The 16978-nt window shown below is 37.5% G+C and overlaps 1 protein-coding gene across 3 annotated transcripts in view; it reads left to right on the forward strand.

Moving 5' to 3' along the window:
* The window catches only part of dpp6a (dipeptidyl-peptidase 6a), a 246464-nt gene that overhangs the window by 192384 nt on the left and 37102 nt on the right, over positions 1-16978 (forward strand). For all 3 annotated transcript variants that reach the window (XM_056738233.1, XM_056738231.1, XM_056738232.1), the window contains 4 exons: positions 9461-9555; positions 10095-10169; positions 13043-13095; positions 14320-14401. In XM_056738233.1, coding sequence (XP_056594211.1) covers positions 9461-9555; positions 10095-10169; positions 13043-13095; positions 14320-14401 — 305 coding nt within the window. The remainder of the gene's footprint in view (positions 1-9460; positions 9556-10094; positions 10170-13042; positions 13096-14319; positions 14402-16978) is intronic.

Genomic DNA, 16978 nt, shown 5'->3' on the forward strand with positions numbered 1-16978 from the left:
CGGGCTAAGATAGTCCACTGGACGAGGCAAAGGCGAGGTCAGGAAGGCGAGAGGTCAGTCAAGGTGTGAGCAGAGTCCGAAGGGAGATCCAGTTCGTAGTCACAACAGGCAAGGGTCGATCGTGGCATGAACAGTGTCCGGAGGGAAAAGGCAAACTCGTAATCCTAACCAGTGAAGATAGAAGTGAGGAAAGGTCCAAACCCGAGCCGCAGAACAGTCCAGGGAAAACTCCGAACCAAAGCAAACACGATAGGGAACTAAAAGTAGAAGAAAACTTGTGTGTGTGTGTGTGTGTACATGTATTATGATTTTGAAGTTTAACTCTGATGATAAGCTAAAATGTTATCATACTGGATATGTTGGTACAGTAATGTTAAATCCCAATTACATAGTCCTTTTTTATATATCATAGTACTAAATGATTGCCAAATACCATGGCATTTACATCACACTCCAGGTTACCTAAAATGAATGTAATGACCATGTTCATATAGCGGAAATAATGTAGAAGACGATTACATCAGCAAGACAAAGGTCATGTGTTTAAAACATGTACAGAATGAATACAGTAAGTCACTTTGAATAAAGCGTCTCACAAATGTTTGTGAATAATTTGGTTGGAAAACATTGTTATTAATATGTTATTATGTTATAGAGTATTTCATGTGTTACAATGAGAACATTCATCAAGTTAAGAGAATTAAAATGGCATTAACAGCAGTCCTTTTTTCCATGTATGATGTTACGATAGGATAGATAGATCGTTTGAAGTGACTCATTTACGATTTCATTTCCTTTTATAGCCGTCCTGTGCCAAAGGGCACCTGCAATTTGAGGTGGATTTACTGCCGAATTTCCTTTATTTTCCATTCAGACATTTTGCAGCAGCAAGCTCTGTTTCTCGTGCTGTAGAACACACCTCTACCCCCCGCTCCTAGCGAATTACCTGTACAAGAAGAAGAAATCAACTTAATCAGACGCTATTAAGCGGAAGCAGGAGGGGAAAGAAAAAGTTGCATTTGTTATATAATCAACATAATTTCCCTCCCTCTGCTCAGAGTCTTTTTAGCACAGCTCTGCATGAGTACTGACTGTGTTTCGATGCTCAGGTGAATTATGAGTCTCTACTTAACATTTTTTTAGCTTCATTTAGCTTCATGGCAGTAATTTCCAGATTTATAAAGTATTGTTAAACGTAAATGAAGTGAGGTGATGGTGTTACATTATAAATAATGCAGCGATGGATACTTTTTTAATGTAAAATTAACTATTATTTGTGGCAGTGGTATTATGCTAAATATTTAATTAATTCCTGAAAAACAAAGTGACGTAATGGGTTGGGTATTAAAATAATAGTTTTTGAAGCTGTTTGTTATAGCTTCTCTTGCATGTCCATAGGTACTTTTTTAGTTTGAATCACCAAAAGCATTTTTGAATGTCTTATAACATCTCGACCAGAAACGGATGCTATCTTTCTTTCTTGTTTTGCTGTCGTCGAGATGCTTTATTCTTTCTCCTTTCAGAGTCCCGCAGTGTTGGATTGAAGTGATAAGATGCTATGAAAGGTCTTTCAAAGTCCTCTCAGAGATCAGAAACAGTGATCTTGTCAGCTTTTTAACATTTAGAGGTGATAAAGCATTGTAAGAGTCGGTGTGAGGATGGCATTCAAATAATGTTTATGAGCTGCGCTGTCACTATAGAGAGTATAGGGATGTTATCGATATCGTGTTATAGCAATAGCAAAATTGTCTCAATATTACCGTGGTCACATGACTGTATGAAACAATAGGTCTTCCGGGCCTAACAAGGAGAATGTTATAACAAATAACTTTATTACCTTTGTCAAAGTCCATCTGGTGAAATCATTTTATTTTATAAAAGGGATGTTTAGGTCATTTGACTCATCTTATACTATAACTTATACTTCTAAGCAACAGTTATGATGAGAGGATAAGGGAAAGAGGATGCTTTACGGCACGTTTCCAAGTTCCATAGTGAAGGAATATAGGCTATACTGAAACAGTCTTTGTGACGAGCAAGGCGGGACGAGAGCCGCGAGGGAAAGACGCGAGGCCGGTGACGCGAGTGATAATGAGTGTCAGCTGCGCATTGCACCGGCACCGTATCTCTCACGATGGAAATCGAAAGCATAAAAGGACGAGCGGAAGAGTGTACGACGAGAGAGGACCGGGCCCGGACATGTTACGTTTGTATTTATGTTCTTGTGGCCGGCAGTCGACCGTGAGGTGGCTGCTGGCCTTTAACTTCCGTGTTATTGTTTGTTCATTTGGATTAAAGTTTGTTTGAATGTTCGCGGGTTCCCACCTCCTTCCTTCCCTACTTTGAACTGTGTTACATTGGTGCCGAAACCCGGTAGGAAGGAGGTGGGAACCGGCAACATTCAAATGCAAATCTTTCAGTCACTGGAAATACAGGACATGTTGCTACAAATGTGGAAAATCTAAAAAACAAAATTAAGGATGCCATTCTGTTAAATCTAAATGTTTTAGTAGTTATGAATGAATAGCAAATTTATTTCCCTATTATCTATTTTTAATTTTACAACATGCAACTTTTACAATGAAGTAGAGAAACTGCTTTCTGACCTGTCATGACATGCTCTGTAGATTTAAAGAAATTCTGCCACGCAAATGTGTGAATTTAGTTTCTGTTGGCAGGTCAGAGCCTGAATATTTTTGTGCATCTTGTATACATACCCATGTCACAGAATTTGCAGCCTTAACTTATGAATTATTTGCACAGTTTGCTGTTAATGAATATTGGGGATGCACCAAGAAGCGTTTTGAAATTGCACAGTCACTGAAATCAGAAATAAAACCAAGTTGAAGGACTTTGCACTCCTAATGACAATTTAAGGTCACTTTAGCACTAGTGTGACACTAATCATACTCATCTTCATTATTACTTGAATCCCAAAGTTCTGTGGCATGCACTGTATGATCTATGAAAAATATGTCTTTATCTTAGTATCGGTCTTTCTGCCGTGCGGTGTTTGACTTTCACACTTGTTTTGATCTTTGTGAGAACAGTGCTCTTGGCCTTAAAGGTTTTGCACTTTCACATACCTCCAATTATTTATAGGATCACTGCAGAGCCTTCGATAGGGCTTTTGACCTCCTGCCCTCGCCGGGAATTTCATGAGAGAGTGCAGAAAGTAATTAACTGTGATTCGGAGGACTTTGTGTTGAGTTTACAAAGCGGCCAGAGGAGGAAATAAAGCATCCACAAACTGAAAGGAGAAGATGCTCCTCTACTGCCTCTGAACACTGACACCGAATGACCTTGTACACACTGCAGCTAAATACGTTTACTTCAATCAACAGTCCCTTCTCTTTGTTTGTGTGTTCTGAAAGTCATTTACACAGACGTGGACAGCTAAGGATAGAACTATCTGTCATTTTGTTTTGGCAATGACTGACATATGTGTCATTTCCACCATAGTCACTCCAGTTGTTCCTGACATGCCAATATGTTCGATACAGTCGTGCATTAAATATTTTTCTAAACAACTTCAGGAAAGAATGTAAGTAACAAATTAGGATGGACATAGGGGTGAAGAGGGATGACCTGAAACCACAGTGATGCCTAGAGGTACGAGCGAGAGAAAACAGACACACAGCTCTAGGAAGACGGTCGTGGTGAGTGAGTTCTGGCCTGAAGTAAGAAGGTAAGTACTGACTCTGAGTGAATGACCCAGAGAGGTACACTACAGGAAGAGATGTGTGCCACTTCATGTTTACTTTCAAAAAGACTTGCAGAACACCGACAGAGACCAGTCCACAGGAAACTCGGAGAGACTTCACTGAAAGAAAGAGGACGCTCCTTATAAATAGACAAACCTGTGAAAACATCACAGAGCATATGCCATTGAATACAAAAGAACTCTCCTCCTATAGACAACATATGCAGGGATCAGCACATGTAAGAACAGCTATACCTCATCAGTTTTTGTGTGAATGAGACAAGAGCACTGTTTTTGAATCAACATGTACACCTTTGATGTATTTCACCAGTCAATACAAACTGCTAACCACGACACATTCTGGTATCTTTGACCCGTTGCAACTGTTTGATAATCTATAGACAACAATTTAATGTGACACAATTAAAGTTGTAAATCAAATGAATGTCAAATTACAGATCATGTGTGTCTCTCGCCTTTTGATTTCTGTAAACGCATTTCAAATTCTTGTAAAACACATTGAAGAATGTCGGTGAAAAGCATGGAAATGCATGGAAAGCATGGAAATGCATAATTCACTCGCTGTTTTGAGTAAATAACTATTAGCTGTTTACAGTCAATTAAATTTGAAACAATGGCAAAACAACTTATATCCACAAATAAACATTTGTTCCACTTCAGTTCCATCAAAAAAAAAAATTTGGTTCTACAATACATTTTTCTGCTTGAGCTAACACATAAAGATTAGTTTTGTTGATGTTAAGTAATTTTTTGGAGTGATTTGGTCAGATAAAAAACTTTTGATCACAAATAGTGATTGAGTTTGTAACTGAATTACATCATTATAAAAGTACCTAATTACCAGGGAATGTAACTATTGCGTCACCTTTTAAAAAATGTTTTTATTTGTTGTTTCTACAGTAGCCCTAAACAGTCAAGCTGCTCTACAGAGCACGTTTCATAAATACGTTATCACCTTCAGCAAATAAGCTAAAACACAACGACATGTTTGTCCTGTGTCTGCCTCTGTAGTGCTTGGGGAGGGGTGAGAAGTCGAGTTAGCCATCTAACTAGATGCTGCTAAATTTCATACACTGGACCATTTCAGTTAGGGGTGTCCAAAGTCGGTCCTGGAGGGCCTGTGTCCTGCAAAGTTTAGCTTCAAACCTAATCAAACACACCTGAACAGCTAATCAAGGTCTCACAGCAAGGTGTGTTGAGCCAAGATGGACCCAAACTCTGTAGGACTGTGGCCCTCCAGGACGAACATTGGACACCCTTGATTTAAGGTATAGAATCATTTTAGTAATTGAAATGACTTCAACTCTTACAGAAAAAAGTTATTTAGATAAAACAGCAATTGTTTGCTTACAAAGTATGTTTACAAATGAGACAAATGACTATAAACAGAAATGACTGTAGAATAAATATGCATGAGTGTTATCACAGTCACTGTGAGTGAATGACCAGAGAATAACCCGCATCCATAATACCTCAGGAACAAGATGGCAGTGCAATTGCCATGCAAAACACAAAGCTTTGCTTTCACAAAACATAAAAGAGTACTAAATTACACTTAGCAGACATCAGCCCCCAAAACCCATTTCACACTGTAATTGCGTTTTTTAAAATTGTTTTTAGTTTCATGCATACTCAAATAGTAAATTGTAATTTACTGTTCGTTGCTTCAGTTGTCTTTAGCTTGCTTACTCTTTAGAGACAAGTATATTATTGGGTACTTTTCTTGAAACTTGAAATTTAACTGCTCAATTGCGCTCCTTAGATCTTTAGACAATGTAATGTAAAAGCACTGTATAAATAACATTGAATTATATTTACAGTCATTTAGCTTTTATCCAAAGTGACTTGGTTGTTGAGCTGAACAATACTGTAGAAACTAACTGACTAAAAAGCCAATGATTTACTAACAAACCAGTGGTTTTGATCGCATTTCTAAATGGTATGTTTTGTGTTGCTCCTTAGACATGGACTTTAGGCAGGTATGGTTCCCAGAAGTTCTCATTGCCTGTTGTGTCTTATTCATTCATTTGAATAACAGTTTTGCTTTGAGGACCACTGTAAGTTTGGTATAGCATACTGTCAGGAAAAGGGTACTCTGAGGTGGACATAACATTTAACTGCACTGCATAGGGTACACATCGGGGTACCCCCCAGTGACAGGTATTGCACCCTAAAAGATTCAGTTTTACATCTTTTTGTTTCTGTATAGGACCAATGACAGATTCATATTGAACCTAATTTGGTGGTGTGTAAAACAACACGGAAGTAAATGAGGTTGAACTGAAACAGCTGTGAGATTGAGTTATCTGTGTTTGGTGTGCATCTGTCTGGATGTTTGATGGATAGATAGTGAGAGGTGAATGACAGCAGAGGGGAGGAGGACACATGATGAGGTTCTGATCTAAATCTACAGCCTGACATCAGGTCAGAAGTAAAGCATGTTTAAGAAAAGCGGGAATTTGTCAAGTGGACAAATGATTGTTCTGTCATCTTATCAACTCGCCAGTCAATTACAGGCATGAACATTTCAGAGCGAAGGGCACCTTTCTTCTAACAATCACCATAAAATGAGAAAATTTAACATTCAGAGGACTACAACAACCATCAAAGGGAAACAATTTGGGAACACGATTTGGACCATTATCATTCATCACACAGTATGTGAAATAGCTCTCATCTCAGATTATTTACCTCATATTCTCACCATTGAATTCATGTGTGTGTAGAAAAAAGTGTTAATTGGATTCCGGCAATCTGACCCATTAGAACTGCTGTGATTTCCCTGTTTTCCACTTTGGATTTAATGTGATTGTGATGGTAATTGTGTCACCTCTTATCAACCATTAGTTATGCAAGCAAGTTAAAAAAAACGCCAATGCGTGTTATTTTCCTAATCCCCAATTAAAACTAACAATGGGGCTGTTTGCTCATGTTGCCGTCCTATAACCGAGGGCCATGTGCTACATAACAGGCCTTTCAAAGAGCTTTTGGCTGATGTCCTTGCCAAAGTCGTCGTCACTTGTGGAAAAAACGAAAAGAAAACTTTTATCTGTCTATTTCAACTGTCAGACCTCTGGTACAGCTGAAGACCGATGATGTGCACATGCATCAGATCAGTGTTTCTCAAATTAAACAAAATTTAATTGGTGCCCCTGGATTAGGGTTGGGTATCAAAATTTCGAAGAACGGGGTATTTGATAGGACGTGCACATTTCGGTTCTGTTCATAGATTCCTGACTTTTTCAATCAGTGGCGAACAGCAGTAAGCATTTTACCGTTGTATCTGTCTGGTAGGACCTACAACACGGACCTTAGCTCAGTTCATTACCATCGGCACTATGAATGCAGCAAACGTTCAAAAATTTGGTTAAACTTTGTGAAAAAAGATGATAACAGTGGCTCATGCAATACTTGCGGTAAAGATATTTTGTGAAAGGGTTCTTATATGATGAAATCTCATTAATCTGAAGAAATGCACCGGGTTTAAGTCTCTCAGCCTCTAGTCCAACTGCTACTTTACGACGCACCAGATAATTTACAGCTTTTAGCAGCAATAGCAGCATCTCAGACTAAGGTTCAAGATACAGATAGAGATGAAAAGTCAATCAGTTTTGTTTAAGCTACTTTATTTTTATTTAATATTGATCACAATTAAATTCATCCGGGAAGCTGCAGGACAACATGTTCTAGTTTGAATTAATAATTCAAGTTAATATCATATAAAATAATCACTTTTTAAAAATGAATTAATTCAGTATTTTTTTCACAATTAATTGTTTAGATAATGGACGATCTAGAAACTGCATGTTATATAATTTAAGTTTATAATAGTTTGTAATTGCTTCTGATTATTCATTAGTGGAAGTGTTGTTTATTTAAATATTTGACAAATTGTCACAGTTAACAGTTAGAGCCTAGTGTTTAGCCTTAATATAGCAAGAATAAAAGGTAAAAAGTGTTTTATTTAAAAATATTGTAAAATGATTTGAAAGTAAAACAAGCATTAAAATAGACTGAAATGCTAAAAAAGCAAGATATATTGTTTCCTTGTTTTATAACAAATATACAATTGCCGAAAAATAAGAGAGCATTTAAAAATATTTAATGATTTTCTGAATTGACCATTTAAAAGTATGTGTTTAAGTAAAATGATCATTGTTGGGTCATTTTGTGAACTACTAACAATATTTCTTCAAACAAAATTTTTTTTTTTTTTTAGCCAAGCTCTAGAATATTTTACTGGATTACTGATCATTGACACAGAGTGTAAGGCTACACATTTCTGAATGCTTGAGTTTGCCTGTCAGTCTTCATTCAGTCTTAATAGTTACTGGTAAATTAACTTGGCTTGCCAACCTCAAAGGGGACTCGAACTCCAAGCTTAACCACCCTTGTAATAGAACTGCACAGAGGAAGAACAAGAGCCGTGAAGGAAGAGATGAGGAGTTATGCTGGAAGAATGGATGCTGAGATGCAGTTTATATGCAGCCGAATGATAATTGACAGGACTGAATGTTTAGGCTCCTCCCAAACCTACACTTAGAACTTTCATTTAAGGTTACAAATATGCCTGCTGTGTAAATAATCATGAAAGTGTTTATTACAGCATCTGCATGTTTATTTCTTTTGTGCAGCAGTAAAGTGTTGTAACAATTTAACAGACATTTAAATGCACTATAGTGAATCAAAAATGTATTACTTTGAAGATGAAACTGCTGTTTAGTGTTGACAAACAAACACTTTGCACCACACTTAATTTTTCATGAGCTTCTTTAAAATTCAGCTAAAATCATAATTATCAGTGGATTAGAACAAACTACAGACTTTAAAGCAGACTTTAAATAATTTATGATCTTTAACAAATCCCTGTCATTAACATTACTGATGCTCTCATAAACCCCAATGATGGTAATCTTGAGGGGTCTGACAATTTCTGTGTTGGATATAACTACACTGTAACAAATTTCTGTTGCAATTACAGTATTACTGGCTGCAGTTTGGCAGTAATTTACTGATTTAAATTTATGTAATTTAGTGGCAACAGTTTTTTCAAAAATAAATGAACATTAAACATAAAAGTCTTTATCTTTACAGAAAAAAAGATTAAATAATAGCCTCATGCAAAGCATTCTGGGAAACAAAATTGAAAAAAGGAAAAAAGGTTGATGAGGATTTCTGGTTCCAAGAATGCTTTGCATGAGGCTTTTATTTAAATTTTTTCTGTAAAGATAAAGAATTGTTAATGTTTAATGTTCATTTTAACTTCTTTGATCCAATAGATACCAATAAATTAGATAAATCTACAGTAAGTTACCAGGAACTAGCTGCTTAACTACAGTATCTTTTTTCTGTCCATAGCACTTGGCCATGACAGAAACGTGTATTAAAAAATAGACATTTAGTATTTTCGTTACATTTGTTTACTTTTAATTGCCCTGTTGTGTTATACACAGGAGGATATGTATTTATCAACCGGTTACATGTCTGACAAAATCAAATACTGAATGAAGTTGAATGTTTTCTATTGGTCAGAAAGAATGTATGTGTGTTTCCTATAGGTGTCCCTTTATGTTCATTAATGTTAACTCACAGATAATACAACCGTATAGTCATGCAGCTACATCAACTATCATTTGCAGTGCACGCACAGATTTACATGCTGATTAATTTCTCCTGTCCTTCATACCCCCACTACTCTATATCACTAACATTGTCTCTCATCCTCTCCCCATTCAGATAATGAGCTCCTGTATCGCACCCGTGAGGGGGATGTGGTCCGCTTTAACATGGAGACCAATGAGAGCACAATCCTGGTCACAAACAGGAAGTTTGTAAGTTAACATTTTGCTTTCCCTCTTCCTCTTTCTCCACCCTAAATCTCACTAAAACAACTAGACATAATAAAAGTAAACATTGAGTAACATGTCCTGCTCTACATTTTTGCAACAAGCTTAACTCAGGAATATATTTTGGCGCATCATCTTTTGCACACTCGTGCACATTTGAGCATTAGAGCATTAGCGTTCAACATGCTGTGCATTCTGAATTACAACACCGTCTTGGTCAGAAGATCATAGTGCTGACATTTCTATTGTTATTAATGGAGCTAAAGGCATCCATCATTAGCGCGGTGTTGTGTGTAGCTTGTTAACCGCATGAAATGATTTTTTTAAAAAAAGTCTGTCTAGATGTGATGCACTGTAGATGCGAAAACTGGATAGCCTGAAATACAGAACATGATGTTCGCACAGAATCAGTATGAATGAAGATCTGATTAATGTCACACTTTCCCGCAAATGTTCTCATGGGATTACTGAAACTCTTCATGCTACCATAACTTATAATTTGTATTTTTCTGTGTCTTGTCCAGGAAATGTACAAAGCCAGCAAGTATGAAGTTTCCCCGGATATGAAACTGGTTCTGCTAGCCTACAACGTCCAGCCGGTGAGGCTTGTGTTTGTCTGTGTGCGTGTGTTGAGACGTAGTAATCATGGCACAGGGTGAAAGAGCCGACACGCTCCATCGCTTCACCAAAAGCAAACACAGTAACAGACCTGCCACACACATACACACCTGCCAGCTGAGAGAAGGCTGATTTCACACTCGGTTTGTTTGCCCGAGTTCAGCCCCCCCGTCCACCCTGTGCCCACCAGGTCCCTTTTCAGATTGTATTATTTTGCAGGTGAACTGTGTTACATTTGCATTGTCAAAGTGAGTGATGCTGTGGCACAGGCCACACAGTGAGCCGCAGCGGAAAAAAAGTGCATGACCTAAGCCGTCTGAAGCATGTGAGGAGTTTATATGAAATGTTTTAGAGGGAAAGTTCAACCAAACATGAACATTTTATAATAAGTTATTCATCCTCACGTCATTTTGTTCTGCAGAACACAAAAGATGATACTTTGAAACAATATTTGCCCCCATTGACTTCCATTAAACGAACACTAAACCAGTGAGACATCAAAATATCTTCTTTTGTGTTCCACAGATGAAAGAGTCATATGAATCACATGAAAGTGAAGAAATTATGAGAGATTTTTTTTCAAATTTCAATGAACTACACTTTCAAAGCCTTAGAGTTGGGTTTCCATAAACATCTAAAAGTCTAACTTTTTGCTCTTATGTCTTTATATTTAAATGTTACAAATATATGTGAGTTGGGCAAGATGTGCAATGGCAAATCAATTTCAATTTATTAAACAAATTTTAGCGGTTTTTAATTAACTGAAGACAAATTTAACACATTGGTCAATCATTAAAATACTCATGTTTTTCATGCCCTTTTTTGTTCTTTCATAACACACACAGAAAAAGTGAGCTTCTCACCTTAGACAATTTTGGTAAATCATCAATTGCAGTAAATTAGATGAAATTGCTGTACTGAAATCCATGAAATAGGTCCTTAACCACTGTTATTAACCAGACTCAGATACAATTTCACATCACTAAAACACATCACGCAACGCAACCAGACAGAGTGCATCAGAAGTTGTCGAGCTAAAACAAAACCATGTGAGCAGCAAACACAAGTGTTCTTTAAAGCTCATCGCTGGAGGACGCTCAAGTCACAGACACTGGAGTCCTGAGCAGCAGGTGATGAGATGGTTTTGATCACTGCAGCTGTCTGACAAAGAACCAGAGATGGAGGGAAAGGTGTGATCAAATCTGGGAAAGTGACACCAAAGCACATCACACACACGTGCCAAAAAGAGTGTGTGAGTGCTGGCTAGTTTGTTATTCTGTGCCTGTTCCAGCGTCACCTTGATGGATGACAGCCTCGTCCCCTAGCTGTCATTGCCTACACACATGCGCACGCACGCACGCTGAGACGTTCATAAACACCACTCGTTCTTAAACTCTGTCATGGCGCTGCTTGCCCTTCACAAACCTCTCTCTCTCTCTCGGTCTCGGTCTGTGAGAGAGTTTGGGTGTGGCGCCGGAGAATACAGGTGTTGAATGTTAATCTTTGACAGTATTAACAGCTCTTCTACAGCACATGTGTCAAGCTGATGTCAGCTGTGAGCATATGCTGCGGTCAGCCCTCTGACTTACAGACAGCTGTTGACACTGTCCTCAGAGTCATCCAACATCAGCCGGTTACTGCTCCCCTGTCTCCTTACACCAATCATACATCAGTCTCAGCTTCTCAATATGATGGATGAGTCACATTTCAAGACATCTAAAAGTATATATGAACTGTATATTCTATGAGCACACATCAGTTCAGCTTTTTACTTAGTGCTGTGTCCGATTTCAGCTTTTTTGCATTGTGTTCTAACCTCCATTGTGTGAACCTTACCCACTTCCGATCTTCAAAACCCAATAAACCTGTTGTAAGCAATCCTATTGGGTAAAAATTTAGTTTCAACCACATTTTTAAATAGTTTACAAGTAGTGTGGGGTAATTTTATGTGTGGCACAAAGAAATTAAATCACGCAGCCAATTGGCCTGCTGTTCAAGAAATGAAAGGGAAAGCTGGTGCGCTGGTTTCTATATCAGGCTTCTTAAAGGGATGGTTCAATTTAAAATAAACCATTTACCTTTATGTTCAAAACCTGTATATGACTCTTTCATCTCTAAATCACAAAATAAGATATTTTGAGAAATGTCTCTGTGGTTTTGTTTCCATACAATGGGATGCAATATTTGGTTATCGACATTCTTCAAAATATCTTCTTTTGTGTTCCGCAGAAGAAAGTCATACCAAAGATAATATTTTTAATAGATAATGAAGATGTAAATATATGACAACATATAAAAATTATTTTTGAGAATCAATGTATAGTCTGTTTCTGTAAAGAGCTTTATTCTACCTTAAGAATGCCAGTGATCAATAAAACTCATCCGCTTTTAACCGTAAACAAACCCTGCAGCAACATTTAAAAAATATATCAATTTTGTGTGAAAACCGCATACTTGGCAACCCCGATGCGATGTTTCAAAATGAGTTTACACACCTAGTAGGATCTTCATTCAAACACATTTGCAGTGTTTCAAGCCTCAGGCTAATAATATTACTGACAATTAAAAATATTATATGTGTTGAATTATAAACACTACATCTACATATTGCTGTTGCCAGGTTTTTATTAAAACAATCGCCACTCAAGTCTGTCTGTAGGTGATTTTACAATCTTAAAATTCTGTCTGCCTGCCATTGTGCTTAACAACAGCATTGTTGCTTTTACATAACATGTTTGCCAATGAATTTTCTCTTTATCTCTTACCTTTTTCCCTCTCTTTTTCTTTCTGTCTGTCTATCTGTCTGTCTGTCCATCTGTCTGTTTGCTGTATTCGTCTTCCTATTGTCTCTCAGGTGTATGAGCACTCGTTTACTGCAGACTACATCATCTGCAGCTTAGAAAACCCGTAAGTCACCGAGCTCACCAATTTAAGAGTTGCATTACTTTACAAAGTACGTTTATCATTATACACCCATCTGAGAAAATCTATGATGCAGCATTTTGTAGTTATAGATCACACCATGTGTCAAAGCCATTCAGAAGACGCAGTCTTTCAATGCTTCTCTCCTGTGGCCGCAGCATCACGCTCACATCTCATCTCTCTTGTGATTAGCAAACAGACGTACAGCACTTATCACCTGTCATTTTTTGGCCTGCCGTGTGCACCGCTTCTGTTAACGGCGGTGGGATAAAGGATCTATATTTATGAGCTCTGTGAAGAGAACAGATGCTGACACGGCACAAGGCCGCGGCCCCGTCTGGATGTAACAGCATACAGGGATATACTATCAATACTACATTTCCTCCCGCATGAATTCCCTGCGCTGCTTTATTCGCTCTTATGTCTGACTATGTAGTACACCAAGATGAAATCAATCTCTGCTCGCTCACGGTCCACTTAACAATGTAACCTTAATGTTTCACCCATATGACTTAAATCCTTAAAATACAAACGTTAACAATTTTCAAGAACCCTTACTTAGATTCTAACGTGTAAAGACAGCTCATAGTGTTATGCGATCCTTCAAAAAAGGTAACATACAACATAAAGACATAAAAGAACAATAAATGTTCTAATGTTCTAAAAAACATTAGAAACCCTAATGTTTTCCATTAAAAAAGTGTTATAAACCAATCGCGTTTTCCATTAAACCCATTACAAAACTATTTTTGTTGTGTGTTTTGGCCATTATTCAAATAGGATTACTCTGCCAGATTATATCTCACAATCCATCACTTACCCGAAGCCACCATTAAAGTTTACATTAAAACAAATACAATTTCCAGTATAACCATTAAATCCATTACATGTTCTATTGTGTTTTGGTAGGGTTCTATTGTTTTTTCTTAAGCCACATACAAAACAAATTTAATGTCATTATTTACAGATTGTAATGTGCTCTCAGGAGCTTTGTTTTGTTCCCTCTGCTAATCTCTGTCCAGCTGTTTTAAATGCAGAAGCAAGTCCTCTGTAAACGTATCCGACTGCTGTGTGGTGTAATTGTTATCCTAAAGACTCACTTGTTGATTCATTTAGACAACCCGTCAACTTGGTTTGTTGTTGTGAACATCCCTCCTTTCCGCAGCATGTCTTTATCTCTCTATCTGACTTCGTGTTTTTTTCTTATAGAGAAACGTGGATCCTGAACCCTCCAGAAGTGCGCAACGCTCATCTACAGTTTGCTGGATGGGGTCCACAAGGCCAGCAGCTGGTAAAAACAACATTTCCCATACCATCTGCAGCCACATCAACTCGCTTTAAATGCCTATAAATGGGCCAATCCATTCAATTGAAAGAGTTATTAACATAACTGTTCCTCACTTTCCTCCTCACTTTCTATCTTGATTTTGGAAACAACACATACAGAACACATTCTTACGTCTCCGTAACCATTTAAGCAGAACAAAAATTAAAGAAATGTTTAATTAAAACCAAGCATACAACCTCGTATCATCTGATATTGTGTATCATTTTCTTAATAATGACGCATCATGGATATCATGTTCATAAATCATATTCATATCAAAGATCTCACATTGTACGCAAATTATTCTGTAGACTTGATGGTAGGGATCTTGGCATTTTTACCAGAACTTGTTAGGTGTCAATTCACGACAACTTGAACTTAAGTTAATTAAGAACAAATCAAATCATCATATATTCATAAGCTTCTCTTTTTGTTAGCATAGCAGAACCCATCAGTTGTGTTTGCTGTGATACGTTTGGAGTTATCTGAAAGCCTTTTCTCAATTGGCAATTCATTGCTTATTCAACCATTCAACAGAGAAACATTTCATAAAGCAAATGAAACTATTTTTAAATCAAACCGATGTTTGTGGAAATTGCTTGCTGTTGTAATCTCCATTTTGCATCCCTGTGATTATACCTTGAAACTCTCACATTTCTCATATAGTCATTGCTCGCCTGTACAGTGTTTGACAATGGAAATGTATGTAGCAGTCAAGGTAATTCATTAAAATGTATTTGAACATGGTTTAGCTGTGAATAAACATCAAAACGGTTCTCCGAAATCTTAGAAATAGCTTGAATAGGAATTGGAAGGTCAAGCAAATTTTTATGCTTTTCTACACCTGATAGTTTTGAAGCATTGTGCATACAGCCATGATCTTAACATCGACTTTAAACAATAAAAACATACTTTTTTGTACACTAGTGGTTCAAAGTTTGATGTCACTTGTCTGAAATGCCTGTTTGTTTGTTTATTAGGTTTTATTTAGTTCGTTTTTGAAAAGATAACTTTAAATTAATTTCAAATGCCAATTAGAACCCAACATACTGTAGATGGGAACTCCTGGAGACCTGAAGAAGCTATTAGATAAAATATCAGGAATACTGTTTTGTAACAGTTGCTGACACGCGTTCACTTCGAGGCGGAAAGTAAATTTGCGCTAGCACGTTTCCAAAATGAAACCTCCTTTTGCAAACTGTTGGAACATACATCATAATCTTGGATGGCTACTTTGGGTTCCGCTCTGCATTGACATTTGCAGAAAGCCGAGAAGAGCTCAACCTTATTGATGCTCTTGGCTTTTCTTAATGCATCTTGCACCCTGCTGTCGGTCCCATACTGCAACATCAGCGCGTCAAGCGCAGCTCTCATACAAATGAAACTGAAAACGCTCTCTTTTTTCTGCACTGCTTGGGATGATCAGACAGAACATGCTTTTTAGTGTTAGACGCACCTCTTTTTTATTGTTTATAGTTGGCAATCGTTATGCGCGCTGCTTAAGGTTACCGCGGGCCCCTCGTGTTTTTGGCGAAGCGCTCTGAGCACATGAATATGAAGAACTTAATTCTGACACTGGGTTCACGCCCAACGCAAATTAAGTATTTTGCCTAAACCGTGTTTTGAGTAAATTACATAAAAAGTCAATGCGAAGACGAAAGGTGGCGGCAGTGCGAATGATGCGAATCAGGCGGAGCAGTTGCCGCAAACCTGCGTCAATCTCGTCTTCCGCGAAGGTTGAAAATAGAGAATAGAGTTGCGTTTTCGAACATGAAAAGCTCATTCTATGTGATCGTCCCCTAGACTTTTTTTTACTTACATTGTACTGAATTCATTCTGACAATTTAAGAATGTTCAAATGCATGATCTTTTGATTTTTTTTGCCAAAGCGATTGACATACATTTTAATTATTTATTCATTATCTATGTCCTGTTTAATATTTCAAAACTCAAATTTTTTATTTTTGTTTTCCAAAATATAAAAATGAGAAATACGGCTTATTAAAATGCTTTGTTTGATACAGATGTGTGAATGTGTCATCAAGTGCAGTCTGGAGCGGCTGTGACACAAGTGACCACAGATCAATTCCTCTCCTGAGCCAGTCCACTGTCAATACTCTTTCTGATATGTTATTGACACCATTCACAATCTGTCCTGCACACAAACTGGCAGTAAGATCTTCATGAAGAAAGCACAAGGACATTCATTAACAGAAATGCGGCTGTAACCGTACCTCGTAAACAGACAGAAAATCTACAATCGAATAATTGAAACTGTTATGAGTCCCAAGCTTCTTTTAACAGCTAGCAGTGGGTTTAAAACACGCAGATGATAATGAAATATATCGACCGGCAGCTGCTGTGGGTGCCAAATTTTGTAGCTACCTTAGCCATCTTCATTTTCTCTGTGGAAGTCAATGGTCATTATAGGATATAATATATTACATTAACGCTGAATTAAATCTGCTTTTAATCCTGAGAAATAGGGGTTAGGTCAGTTCGGTTAAAATCATCGGATCATTTTCCAAGCAACTGAATGAA

The sequence above is a fragment of the Triplophysa dalaica genome, chromosome 23, assembly GCF_015846415.1.
Source record: "Triplophysa dalaica isolate WHDGS20190420 chromosome 23, ASM1584641v1, whole genome shotgun sequence".
Lineage (NCBI taxonomy): Eukaryota > Metazoa > Chordata > Actinopteri > Cypriniformes > Nemacheilidae > Triplophysa > Triplophysa dalaica.